Below are 12,330 nucleotides of genomic sequence, written 5' to 3'. Positions count from 1 at the left end.
TATAGGATTATGTTTTTCCTCTCAGCTAAAGAGACCCTGAAACAGTTACAGAAGGAAAGGGCTTGTCCGAGATGCAAGGATTTCTCAGGCTCCCGGGTATTCGAATTATTTTATGAGATTATTAGTACTTATATTTTTGGCATTGAACTGCATAACTGAACTAATTTTGGCACTACTATTTTATGAGATCATGACAGGAACCATCTTCTCGGCAAAACTGTTGCGTCTTAAACGTGAAATAGCATGACCAGTCCACCACTGAGATACAAGTCAAACTACTACAGACTACTAAGTTTTGCCAAATATATTTTAAGTTAAACCGAAGAGATTGTGCAAGTGTAAATTTCAGCTTCTGTTTCATCTGTGCTTCCAAATACACTACTCTCTCAACGAAATGGGAGGTTAATATTATCTAAACGATGATATCACGAGCTCTCAGTTGTATCCATCTTCGAAGCTTCCTCGACGCCCTTGAAGGCCACTCGCAGCTTCCTCAGCGATGACACTTTCTTGCCATTGCTCTCCGCCATACCACTAACATGCACAGTAGCAAATGGGGTTCCTTTAAGGAGCTCAAACATGGGGATGCTCAGGTTTGGCCGTGTCATCTGCTCAAGAACTTCTGGCGACTGCATGTACAGATTGTTGCCTCCGTGCGTTACGCTAGCTTTTGACATCAGCAATTTGGGGTGCTCCTCAAGCATCTTGATGAACTGTCCATGATAAGTGGAAAGGGGATTCAGAAATCTACAGGCACACAGGCTCCGTATGCACAACAGTACATTCTCTATTCAGTGCCATTTTAGAATTATATGTTGATGCAACTAGGAACATAAACCTAGGTATTAAACTGCCTAGTCTTTGTGTCAGTGAGGAAGTGTTTTCTTTTCAACTTTCTCGTTGTTCAGAATATAGTAAAACCCACTATTTGCTTTATTTATAAAGCGGGGCGAAAGCCTTTTTGGGTAAAACCCACTATTTTGAAATACCATTTTGCTGAAAATACGGCACATGTTTTGAAGTTTGCAGGCAATGCAGCAAAATATACTTGTCTTTTGAGCCAAATGATGTATTTTTTTACATGATGAATGCATTCATGTATGTGCACGTGTGAGCTAAATAAAACTTCATGTTTATGTATTTGAAAGTTAACATCTTAGCACCATCCATATTTTGTGTACATATGTAGTTCATGATTCATCTCAGCCCCTTTCAAGTCGATATATACCTTCATTATACGAATAGATGTGCACAAGGTATGCAAGTTTTTATGATTTGAGTGTTACTGACCTCCGAAAGCGTCGATGTTGTATCCAGCTCAATAAGGGTACCAGGCCCACATACAAGGCAATCTGTATCTCTAACAAACTCTGTGACTTTAATATGAGTTCCTACAAGACCATTGTACCTGCATGAGAACATAAAATAACTGTTAGGCTCTTCAAATTGGCAATGCGTCATGTTTTTGTAACCGAAATGCATCTCCTTTAGATATGGTTGTCAAACAAGTTACCAGCAACAATACCATGTGGTGTATGTAAACAATATTTTGAGGGAATATGGCGACATATGATACAATAAGTCAATAACCAATTTTAACCAAATGATTTCAACCAATCAAGGATAGAATAGAATGCTATCACAAGACAAAAAAAGAACCTCAAGCAAATAATAGCTATGTAGTTTGGAATGAAAAATAATATTTATTTGCCACATGATTAAGAGAAAATAATAGCTAGCCAAACACCCAAATCAATAGGAGCAATTCAAGCAAATTAGATTCATAATGCGCCACATTGCTAATGAAGCTTTACTTCTGAATGTGTGCGCTCAAATAACCGAAGAGTTTCTTTCAACAAGCTGTATTTGTCTCGAAATCAGAAAGTTTGCATGTTCCTTTTTCAAAAAAGCTTTGCATGCGAGATATTGCCTACCGCGAACAGACGTGAATAATAGTGAAGATTATATGTTTTCCTTTTGTCATCAATTGAAAGTTGGTGTGTATGGTTCATTTATAATTTATTATCTAAAATATTAGTCTGTTTGGAATCTGTTGCTTAGGTTGTCAGACATGTGCGCCTGCAGTTTTATCCAGTTCATACACTGAAATAAACTCAGGTGAGTGAAATGAACCATTACAAGTAATACAACATGAATCAACCTATCATTTTCTGAATACTCTTATGGTGTGCCTTCCTGACTAACCAATGCATGGTCCACTTTGCTGCAGGAGTTTTGGCATGTATGTTTTGCATTCAAACAGTAATAGTTTTGGCTAAAAGATAAGAATAAAAGTATTTACAAGTAACACGATAAAAAAACTTCGGTCTTACTTTTTGGGGATACCGACTATTTGAGTAACAGAGTAAGAATGGGAGTAATGCAACTCACGTGAGATAATTTGACACGCTTTTGCTGCAGCCAGAGACAAGCTTCAAAGCTTCAAGTGCACATGCGGCAGAAATAATTGCATTTGTTGAAGCAATAGCTGGGATGATATTCTTGACAACACCCTGTAATCAGGAATACAAATTTCAATGCCCTCTTAAAATTAACAACTCTGTGCTTCCTGATTCCAAGATGTATACAACAGAAAAAATAATAAAATTGTACTTGGGTCATCTAAATAACTGAGAATCCAAATTAATTGGCCTGAAGGAATATAGAGGGATAAGAAAATTTGCAGATTAGATCACTGGCGCAACAATAGCAAAAATGCCTCCACATACTACGAAATGTGAAAAGGTTCTCTCTGAAATGCCTACTATCTGAAGGACACTAAGATACATTCTAAGTTGTGGGATTCCCATTAAGCGGTGGTAATTTTATTTTATAATTGACATTAAGTAGGCGGATGTAACAGACCAAAGAAGCATCAGTGGCATATAGAGAATTAGTTGCTGATAAACTAACTAAATGGCACAAAAACTTCTGTCAGAAGAAAAAATTGGACATAACGCAATACTGTGGAAATTAAACATTGACAAGCATGCTGAAGCTGCATAGGTGACAGCTAAATCATGTGTGAATAGATATTTTTTTGCACAAAGCAAAAGAGCAGCATGCAGAAAAGAGACAGAGATTATTGTGTGAATAGATATTTATTCAGAAAAATCATATGTAGGTGGATTACAAGGCTAGTTAACTTTAAACGTTGCTATGATTAAACAAAACTTACACAAGTTATAAACTAAGACCATTCTTATTTACAACTTCTTAAATATCAATCTGTCCACTATTGAAGTGGATAATGCTACCAGTGCCAGCTTGCCCATAGTGCAAACCTGCACACAGCCTAATCCAACTACACAATGATTATAACAGCAAATACTAGTAGCAAAATCACCTACTATTGGAGCACAGCAGACTACTAGAAAAACGAGATAATCTTAACAGGGCGGAATTTGGAGTATATGGCAGATATTGAATTTGAGCTGCATCCACACTCACTCACAAAACTTCCGACCAACCCAGCACTGGAATTTTCACCTTGCCAGCACAATATTGTTGGCCCCCTTTAACATGAATTTAACGTAATAAGGGTGGGTTTGCTTTGATATATAAAGGTATAAATAACAAAATACTATGATTCTGCCAAGAATTTTGATTGTTATTAGTTTTACGATAGAATGCATTATTAACAAGGGCACAAGCACAGTTCACAATAGAGGAGTATAACATTGAAACATTCTGGGATAGATAGGGATTAAAGTTACATCTTAGGCCTGGAGAATAAATAAACGGAGAAGATGACACACCTGAGTCAAAGAATACGTAACTCCGGAAATACCAAAAAGTTCTGCTCTCTTTAAAGCCTGTCAAGTATACATGACAAAAGATTAGACAGAAAAAAAGATAGGACACTATATAATTTTGTATGTCATCACACTAGAGCAAACCTCTGAATAAATCCACTGCATATGTTCTGTATCATCAGCATCAAAAGGTTTTCCACTGTGAACCTACAAGACAAAATATATTTGTTACAAATGAAAATAAATTAAAGGGCAAATTACAGATACAAGAATTATACCTCGTCCCATTTGATCAAATGAGCATACTCAATGCAATGAGCTGCAGTTCTTGGAGTCTCAGCAAGGGTACATAAGGGAAACTTGACCTGGGGAGGAAAAAGCCATATGTTGCATTCAAAGCAAGGCGTCGTCCCTGGTATAATGACTCTAGCGTGACCTTTGAAACCTTCTGTCCCACCATCTACCATAGGTTTAACTGTCTCCTGGACTGGTTTGTCGTCTGCGTCATACTCTGCAATTTCAAAGACATACCGGCATCAGTACATAAATGAAGGATATTATGAGTTTCATTGTGTAAATGTACTAGTTTCTCATCATTTGAGTCATAAACGGGAAAATACTACCTGTATTAAATTAGAGAACCTTGATTTTATCATTTTATGTGCAGCCCAACATACCGTTTTACTTGGGATGGAAATATTAACACAGAACAGTATTGATTCACATTTATCTCTAGCACTTTTTTTGCAAAACTTTCTTCAGTCTCAATCTATAGTTGCTATGAATGTGCATGTTATAGTCACTTGCAAATTTAAATTGGAATTTATACAAGGAAAGGACATATGAACACATTGCCGACCAAAGATATTTACTAGTTGAAGCCTTCTTTCCAAGTAAAAGACTAGAGATCCATAAAAACGGCATTGAAATATATACCTAAGAAACCACAAGCCACAGAATTGATGTAGCTTCGAGCTTCAATTGAGTCCAGACCAAGAACAATTATTTGGAACTGATTATAGAACTCTAGCTCTTTATCTTCAATCCTACAAAAATGGGGCACAATGTTCACTCCACTAACTCGCTCCATAACCCTCTTCGCAGCTACTTCAGCCTTGGGCTTCCCAACGTCTTGAATCCTGTACAAAATCACATGCAATGCTCATTGAGATGGTAACATTACAGAGAAACGTAAATAGAACATGCAAAATCCAAACAGATATACAGTTGATGCCGCAATAAAGTGAGGTTTTGGCCTTACTCGATGAGTAAGGCTTGGTTTGCAGTTGTTGTCCTGTGCAGTGCTTATGTTTACAGCTGCTGTCAATTCAATTATTTATTGTGTGTGTGAGAATCTATCACTGGTTTGGCAATCATACTGAAGTTAGACAAAGTGTCGTATTCAATGATTGGCCTCCAATGATCTTGCATGTTTATGACCACAATAATTGTTTGGCTGCTTGCAACTTGATTAAGAACAGGTAGCGTTTCAAAAAAAAAATTAAGAACAGGTAGCAAAACATACAGTATCTATCTAATATCTTAGAAGGGATTCAATGACACAAGATTATCATAATCCACCGTATACCATGCTGACCAAATTTTATGGAGAATGAGGATTCCTTTTTTACCAATATATTTGTTATTGCTTCAGAAACTCGCATAATATTTATCTAATATATACCATGGATAATGCGTTCTTGTAGTTATCTAATTTCTAATGTACCATGCCCACATAATATTTTCCAAATGCTGATATATTGTTGACATCACATCACATGGGACAAAAGTATATGTTAACCTGAAATCCTCTCTACTGTTCCTCACTTCCGGTCACTCAGAACTTGCAAATAATTGAACCCAGTTTCATTTTAGAGGACCTAACAGTAGAACGTCCTTCTATTTATCTATTCTCCAATCCGTACATTGCTCACTATCTATGCAAGCCAGAAATATTATCCCGTGGAGCAAACAACCTTAAATCTAGCGCTTAGCACGTGAACAAGGCAGCAAAGTTTAATACCACTATACTGCATAAACCCTATTCTTGTGTATAATCAGAAGGACTGGGTGTCGAGAAGGACCTGAAGAGGAACTGGCGGTTGAGGTTGGAGACGTCGATGGTGTCCATGTCGATGACGTGCAGGTTCTTGAACCCGGAGAGGGCGAGGTCCTTGAGGAGCTCGCAGCCCAGCCCGCCCGCCCCCACCACCAGCACCTCGACGTAGCTCCCAATAAGGTCCCGCAGCTGCAAGCACGGCGCAAGTAGCCGATTCAGTGTGAAATCGCGAGAAGGATCGAAAACGCCGGACAGGGGTTGGAGCGGTGGCGGCGGCGGCTCACCACGGGGCTGGGATCGAAGGTGGAGTGAACGAGGTTCCCGGGGCGGGAGAGGAGCATGTCCAGGTCTCTCCACCTTTCGGGCTCCGTTGGCGGCGGCGCCGCCGCGTCGGGGGAAGCCATCTCGCCTGCCTTTGGACGGGGGAATCTGTAGGATGTATCGTAGTCGAGGCGCCGAGGGTAGGGCGTGCGGCCGAGGTGGGGGAAGGAGACGAGAGAAATAACTCAGGACCTTGGAGTGTGCGGCTAGGATGCGTGATTTGTCAGATCGGACGGCTGCGGTTAGAGGCTGCAGCGCAAGGCAGCAAGCCCAGAGCAAGCCTGGCCCCTCGAGCCTAGGTGAGCTAAAACAGTGAGAAAACCAACATCTGCATCTATTAGGACGTGTTTGGTTGGTCGCATTAGGTTGGGCCAGACCCGTGCGGAAAGAATCTGACTTATTTGATTGCCTGAGCTGTATCAAAAACCTGGCCCGCACGAACCTCAAAGTAGGCATCAGCCTGTCTCTGGAGGAACGGCCGAATCGGTCATTTTTTTGTGGTCCAGGCTCGCTCGAGCCACGTATGGCGAGCGCCTGCACGCCTTAGGACGCGCGGGAGACGACGTGATTGCTCATAACTCCCCACGCCCTCCCTCGTCACCTCCCTCGCCGGTTCACACCCACTCCCTCTCTCTCACCTCACCGCCCGTTCGGTTTCTCCGATGGCCACGCCGGCGTCTCGCCACGCCCCACCCACTCCGGTCATCGCCGGCAGCAATCCCATCCAAGAGAGGTGGGTTGACGGCCACTCCGCGGCCGGAGTAGATCTGGCGGCGGCACTGCGAGCTCCCTCCCCTGTCTGCATCATGCCGCCGCCCCGGGCCAATGCAGCGCCGGCACCGGTCGCTCCGGCTCCGCCACCGGAGCCGGTGGTCCTCTCCATCGGCTCAAACATCGCGGGGATCCAATACCTGCCGGCGGCGTCCTTTGCAGGCCCCCCCCCATAAGAGAGGTTTTCTCATCTGCGTCCGGTGCAAGGGGAGGGGATCTCGAGGACGCCGGTGTCATCTTCGAGCCGGTGCAAGGGGAGGGGATCTCGAGGACGCCGGTGTCATCTTCGAGCCGGTGCAAGGGGAGGGGATCTCGAGGACGCCGACGTCATCTTCGAGCCGGCGCAAGCTGAGGTGCACGGCCGCGGCCCTGGGAATGGTCGGGTCCTCTTCATCGGCGGCGGCAGCACCCCTCTTCCAGCCGGAGTTTTCACCACGGCTAGCGTACGCTACACCGCCAACCCCCACTGTAAGCTCTCTAATCCTCCTCTGCTTCTTAGTTGGGGTTCTTAGGGTAGTTCATAGTGTGCTAGAATAGATTGTGGCCCGTACATTCGATCCCATTCGACTGGATTCTACTAGATACGACCGGATTCGGTGATAATCCACTGTTTTGGGGATGAACAAGAGTGCATGTTTACTTTGTTCATCCCATATTCCTAGATTGTACATAATGTAGTGGTAGCTTGCATCGTTTTAGTGTCACATTGTTACTTTCTACTGCCAAATTGTTAGTTTGTGGTGCCACATTATGTGTTCTTGATGCTAATACTAGTGTATATGATACTGTTGTTAGTTCTTACTGATGTTGTTCATGCTACTCTTTTGCTGCTATTATTGGTGCTACTCTTCTTGCTGTTGTTGTTATGTTGCTCTTGTTGCTAGGGTACGTGAGTGCATGTGGCATGCAAGTAGGACATACCTAAATGCCAAAAATAGTATGTGCAAGTAGGACATGTGAGCGGTGGTTTCATATGACCAGTGTTAGCACTGATAATTATAACTGTCGGCGTTCTGGGAACGGGGGTCCCCAGACTTGCCTGCCTGCGGCCTACGGCGTGGCTCAAAGGGGGGCCAGCATGGCCCATCTTCACCAACACAGACCCAGGACCCTCACGAGGGGCCAAGCCTCGCGGGGCGGACGACGCAGAGCTTCCTCAGGTACGGCCTCATCAGGCTGGCTCGCGAGGAGGCGGAGAGATCAAGGCGGGGTACCTCACGAGGTGCCCGTGACGCAAGCCATCACGACCAAAGGCGCCAGGCGGGTGCCAGCCCGCGCAGCGTCCTCCTTTCCTCTTTGGTGCAAAGGGAGCAAGCGTAGCCGCGGAGTACCGAGGCATCAGGCAAAGGTTGCCATTTCGGTGCAACAAGACCAAGACCAGGAGGACTGCAAGACGGAGGTCATCGTGGAGCCCAAGACGGCGTCACCACCAGAGCTTTGTGCAGGCAAAGACTACTTTTGTTAGGATAGCTAGTACTAGCTGTCCCCCTTCAAATTAGCCCGCCATTGTTGGCTCCCTTCCCGCTCGATATTTGGAAAGAGGACCAGGACCTCTATAAATAGGACTAGCCACCCCAGGGAAGAGGGGATCGAGAATCAGAGAGAGAGAGAATCAAGAATTAGAGAATTAGAGAGAGAGAGAGAAGGGAGACTGAACTCCTCCCAGCAGTTCATCGCCCCAGCCAAGAGCAGACCCTCGCGAGGCTGTTCTTCCTTGTATTGTTCATCATCATCAGCCCAAGAGGCAATCCACCACACCACCCACTGGAGTAGGGTATTACACCACAACGGTGGCCCGAACCAGTATAAACCCTGTGTCATTCGTGTTGTTCTTTCCACAGCTTAGATCTTAGCGAGGCGGAGGGGTGCAGGTAGGTAGGAGGCGAAATCTCCGCGCACATCCCAGTGTTCGAACCTCAAGGGTCTGCCGGAACCCGAAATCTGACATTTGGCGCGCCAGGTAGGGGTGCGCCGGAATTCGTCTTCCACCGCCCCGTTCTCCTCCGACCATCGCGCCCATGTCTAACGCTCGTCGTGCCCGCGCCGAGCGCCGGGCCGCTCTCGCTTCCCGTGTCGCCCAGACGGCTCCTGTCGGCGGGCGTCCTCGCCGTTCCCCGTCACCTGCCGTCAACGCCGCCACCGGCCCGGCGGGGGACGAGCAGCAAGCATCGTCTCAGCATCCGTCCGTGCGGCAAGACGGCCGCACCGCTACTCCCTCGCTCACCCCAGCTGGTTCTTCGTCCCGCGCGCTCCGCCCACCCATGGAGGCTTGAGTTGCGCTCATCGCGGCAAACGAGCTCCTGTGCTACCGACCCGTCGACGACGTCTACGAAGAATGGCTCGACCGCGTCGCCGAGCTCGTCCGCGCCGCAGGGGGCTCTCCTGCGCCGTCCGCTCCGCTGCACCGCACCCCGCCCCGCGCGGGCGACGAAGCTCCGGCGGCGCCCCGGCTGCCTCCTCCACAAGAAGGCGCCATGGCTCCAAGGCACGTGGCCCCTGGGCAGAACCCGCTCCGTCAGGTGCCAGCGCGGCAAGAGCAGAGCTGCCAAGAAGTCCCTCGCCCGCAAGAAGCTGCCCGGGCGCTCCCTATTCCAGCACGTCGTGACCATGCTCCTGCTCCCGCACGTCAAGACCCAGCTGCAGCGCGTGGGGACATGCAAGACCAAGCTCTCCGTCACCCAAGGCCTCCCGTGGCCACGGCAGGCTGCCGCGCCTTCACCATCGAGCTACGCAGCGTCGCGTGGCCCGGCAAGTTCAAGCCGGACCTGCCTCCTTGTTACGATGGCACGGCTGACCCTGCGGAGTTCCTCCAGCTCTATGAGCTGGGCATCGAAGCTGCCAACGGAGACGAGAAGGTCATGGCGAACTGGTTTCCCATGGCGCTCAAGGACGGGGCCCGCACCTGGCTCCTGAACCTGGCTTTGGGCACGATCTCCTCCTGGGACGAGATGCGCACCCGCTTCATCGCCAACTTCCAAGGTACTCGCGACCGGCCACCCGCCGTGAGCGACATGCGCCGCATCAAGCAACAACCCGGGGAGACCCTGCAGAAGTACATCCAGCGCTTCAACAACGCACGCCTCAAGATTCCCAAGGTGACCGAGGAGGCCATCATCTCAGCCTTCTCCGACGGCGTGCACAATGTCAAGATGAAGGAGGAGCTGGCGATGCATGAAGACCTGTGCACTTCCTTGGAGCTGTTCAACTTGGCGACCAAGTGCGCCAGGGCTGAGGAAGGGCGTCTCTCCCTCCTCGAGTTGCCTGCCGCAGACCTAGAAGAGAAGAAGCCCAAGGCCAAGGATGTGAAGCGCAAGGGGGCTGCCATGCTCGCAGCAGAACCAGACACCAAGCGGGGAAGAGATCAACCCGAACCTTCCAAGGGCAGCCGGTACTGTGTGTACCACGACCTCCACACCCACAACACCAACGAATGTCAAGAGCTCCGAGCTGTGCGAGAAGGAAGGATCGCCGTCGCCCCGACCGCGGTGACCGGGGCTACGGTCGAGGAGGAGGAAGGAACGCAGGACACTGGGAAGACCGTGGCCCGCGCCAAGGGTGGCGTGATCAACCTCGCGAGGATCACTGGCAAGACCCGCCTCGCGAGGGAGACTAGAGGGATCAGCCTCGCGAGGATCGCCCGCATGGCAACGCAGGCCTCCCTCCGCTGCCGCCGCAGCCAAGGAGAAACGAGGACCGCCACCAAGACGAGGGGGCTGGGGGCTTCCAGGAGCCGCGCGCGATCGCCTGCATCCTAGACGGGGCTCAGGCCCCAGCCTCTCAACGCATCTTCAAGCAGTTCGCCCACGAAGTGAATGCAGTCCTCCCCAGGCTTGAAGCCACGCGCCCTCTCAGGTGGTCGGCGTGCGCCATCACGTTCAGCTCAGTAGATCAGCTCAAGTGTGCAGCTACAGCCGGAGTCCTCCCGATGCTTTGTTCCCCAATCATCAGCAACGTGGTGGTCACCAGGACCCTCATCGATGGCGGGGCAGGGCTCAACGTCCTGTCCGTGGAAACATTCAACAATCTCCAAGTGCCCTACAGCCAGCTTCAGCCAACCAAGCCCTTCTCCGGAATCACCGACGGCTCCACGGTCCCGATTGGGCAGGTCCGCCTCCCTGTCACCTTCGGGGCACGCGACAACTACTGCACCGAGCTCATCGACTTCGACGTCGCTCACATTCGCCTGTCGTACAACGCCATCCTTGGGTACCCATTCTGGCCAAGTTCATGGCCGTAACTCACCACGGCTACAACGTCCTCAAGATGCCAGGAAGTGGCGGAGTCATCACGGTGCCCTGTGAAGAGAAGGACGCGGTGTGTTCCCTGGAACGAGCCTTTCAGGCCGCGTCACTGGAAGACCCGGGTCGCGGAAGCAGGAGGCTTCCCGAGACCGCCCCCAAGAAGAAGAAGACATTGTCCGGCCCGGCCCCTCAGGAGGCAGGCCCCTCTGGGCCCGTGCCTTCCCAGGGGGAACCTCCTTCCGTCACATAGGAAAGCGCGCCCGGCGCCCTCCTCAGGCAGGGCTCGGGGGCTCTCCCCTGGAGGGCCACCGACCTGGCTAGGGTCACGAGGGAGGCGCTTGGGCAACACATGGAGGCGTGTTTCGAAGCACGTTTCCCTCAAGAAGGAGTAAGGCAAGGAGAGCCAGACCCTCAGGAGTTCGTCAGCAAGGCCATTCAGGAGCTACAGGAGTCAAGGGTCATGAAAGGCGGCCGCCGTCTACCAGCAGTGGCTCCCCATCCAGGCGAGGATGGTGGGCTGCGCGTCTGCATCGACATACCAGGGCTCAACCGAGTCACCTCTCTGGAGCGCCTCTGGCCCTCGCGAGTGGGGCGCTACGGAGGTCCACCCCACAGCTACGTTCGCATGCCTTACGGCTTGCCGAACGCGGCTGTCACGCACCAGCGCCTCACGAGGGGCACCATGGAGGCACAAGAGGCCAGGCGTTCCGCAGCCCTGGCGGAGATGGAGATGGTCCGCAGAGAGCCACCAGCGCCTCCGGAGCCTCCCGAGGCCCCTGGGCCTGGGGGCTCGTGAGGATCGGCTTCCGCAGCCCACCGAGTCTGCTACACCAACACCCCTTCGTCCTCAATGTCATCAGGTGACATCTTTCAAGTTTCACTTCCAGCTGGGAGCGCCCCCCCAGGGTGCATTATTCCCAGGCTGCGTGGGTCCGTCCCTGCGGCATGTATCCCTTTTATTTCATGTTGTTAGCTTACCTTGTTGGGGGCGCCCCTCGGGCTGCATGATCCCCAAGTCGCTCGGGCCAGACCCAGTGATGTCTGCCTTCCCAGCATCTATTTGAATGAATCCACTCCTTTCGCGGCTAATGTGTTTGACCTAGCTGCCCGCTCAACTGACGCCAACTAACGGAACTGCTCTCAAACGGCACAACGCTTGCACATGGGTCCGTCCCTGCAACGC

General features: G+C 49.7%; 1 protein-coding gene across 1 annotated transcript; it reads right to left on the bottom strand.

The window, feature by feature from the left end:
* Positions 1 to 205: 205 nt before the first annotated feature.
* LOC125543715 (NEDD8-activating enzyme E1 catalytic subunit-like) lies at positions 206 to 6,396 on the bottom strand. The gene is made up of 9 exons (XM_048707172.1): positions 6,099 to 6,396; positions 5,840 to 6,003; positions 4,692 to 4,894; positions 4,034 to 4,266; positions 3,900 to 3,962; positions 3,759 to 3,815; positions 2,392 to 2,513; positions 1,291 to 1,408; positions 206 to 713 (listed from the first exon to the last, which is right to left on the bottom strand). The coding sequence occupies exons 1-9, from the start codon at positions 6,216 to 6,218 to the stop codon at positions 426 to 428; spliced, it is 1,368 nt and encodes a 455-aa protein (XP_048563129.1). The 5' UTR covers positions 6,219 to 6,396; the 3' UTR covers positions 206 to 425.
* Between the last annotated feature and the right edge of the window lie 5,934 nt (positions 6,397 to 12,330).

This window comes from Triticum urartu, chromosome 3 (genome assembly GCF_003073215.2).
Source record: "Triticum urartu cultivar G1812 chromosome 3, Tu2.1, whole genome shotgun sequence".
NCBI classification, from domain to species: Eukaryota; Viridiplantae; Streptophyta; class Magnoliopsida; order Poales; family Poaceae; genus Triticum; species Triticum urartu.
The sequence above is the reverse complement of the archived record's forward strand: the minus strand, read 5'-3'. Positions and strand labels throughout refer to the sequence as shown.

Coding starts and splice junctions, on each gene's coding strand:
- LOC125543715 (XM_048707172.1), bottom strand. CDS start 6,218: ATGGCTTCCCCCGACGCGGCGGCGCCGCCGCCAACGGAGCCCGAAAGG. Junction 3,816..3,899: donor TGCAGTGGATTTATTCAGAG/GTTTGCTCTAGT, acceptor TATACTTGACAG/GCTTTAAAGAGAGCAGAACT. Junction 1,409..2,391: donor AGCGTGTCAAATTATCTCAC/GTGAGTTGCATT, acceptor GTTCTCATGCAG/GTACAATGGTCTTGTAGGAA.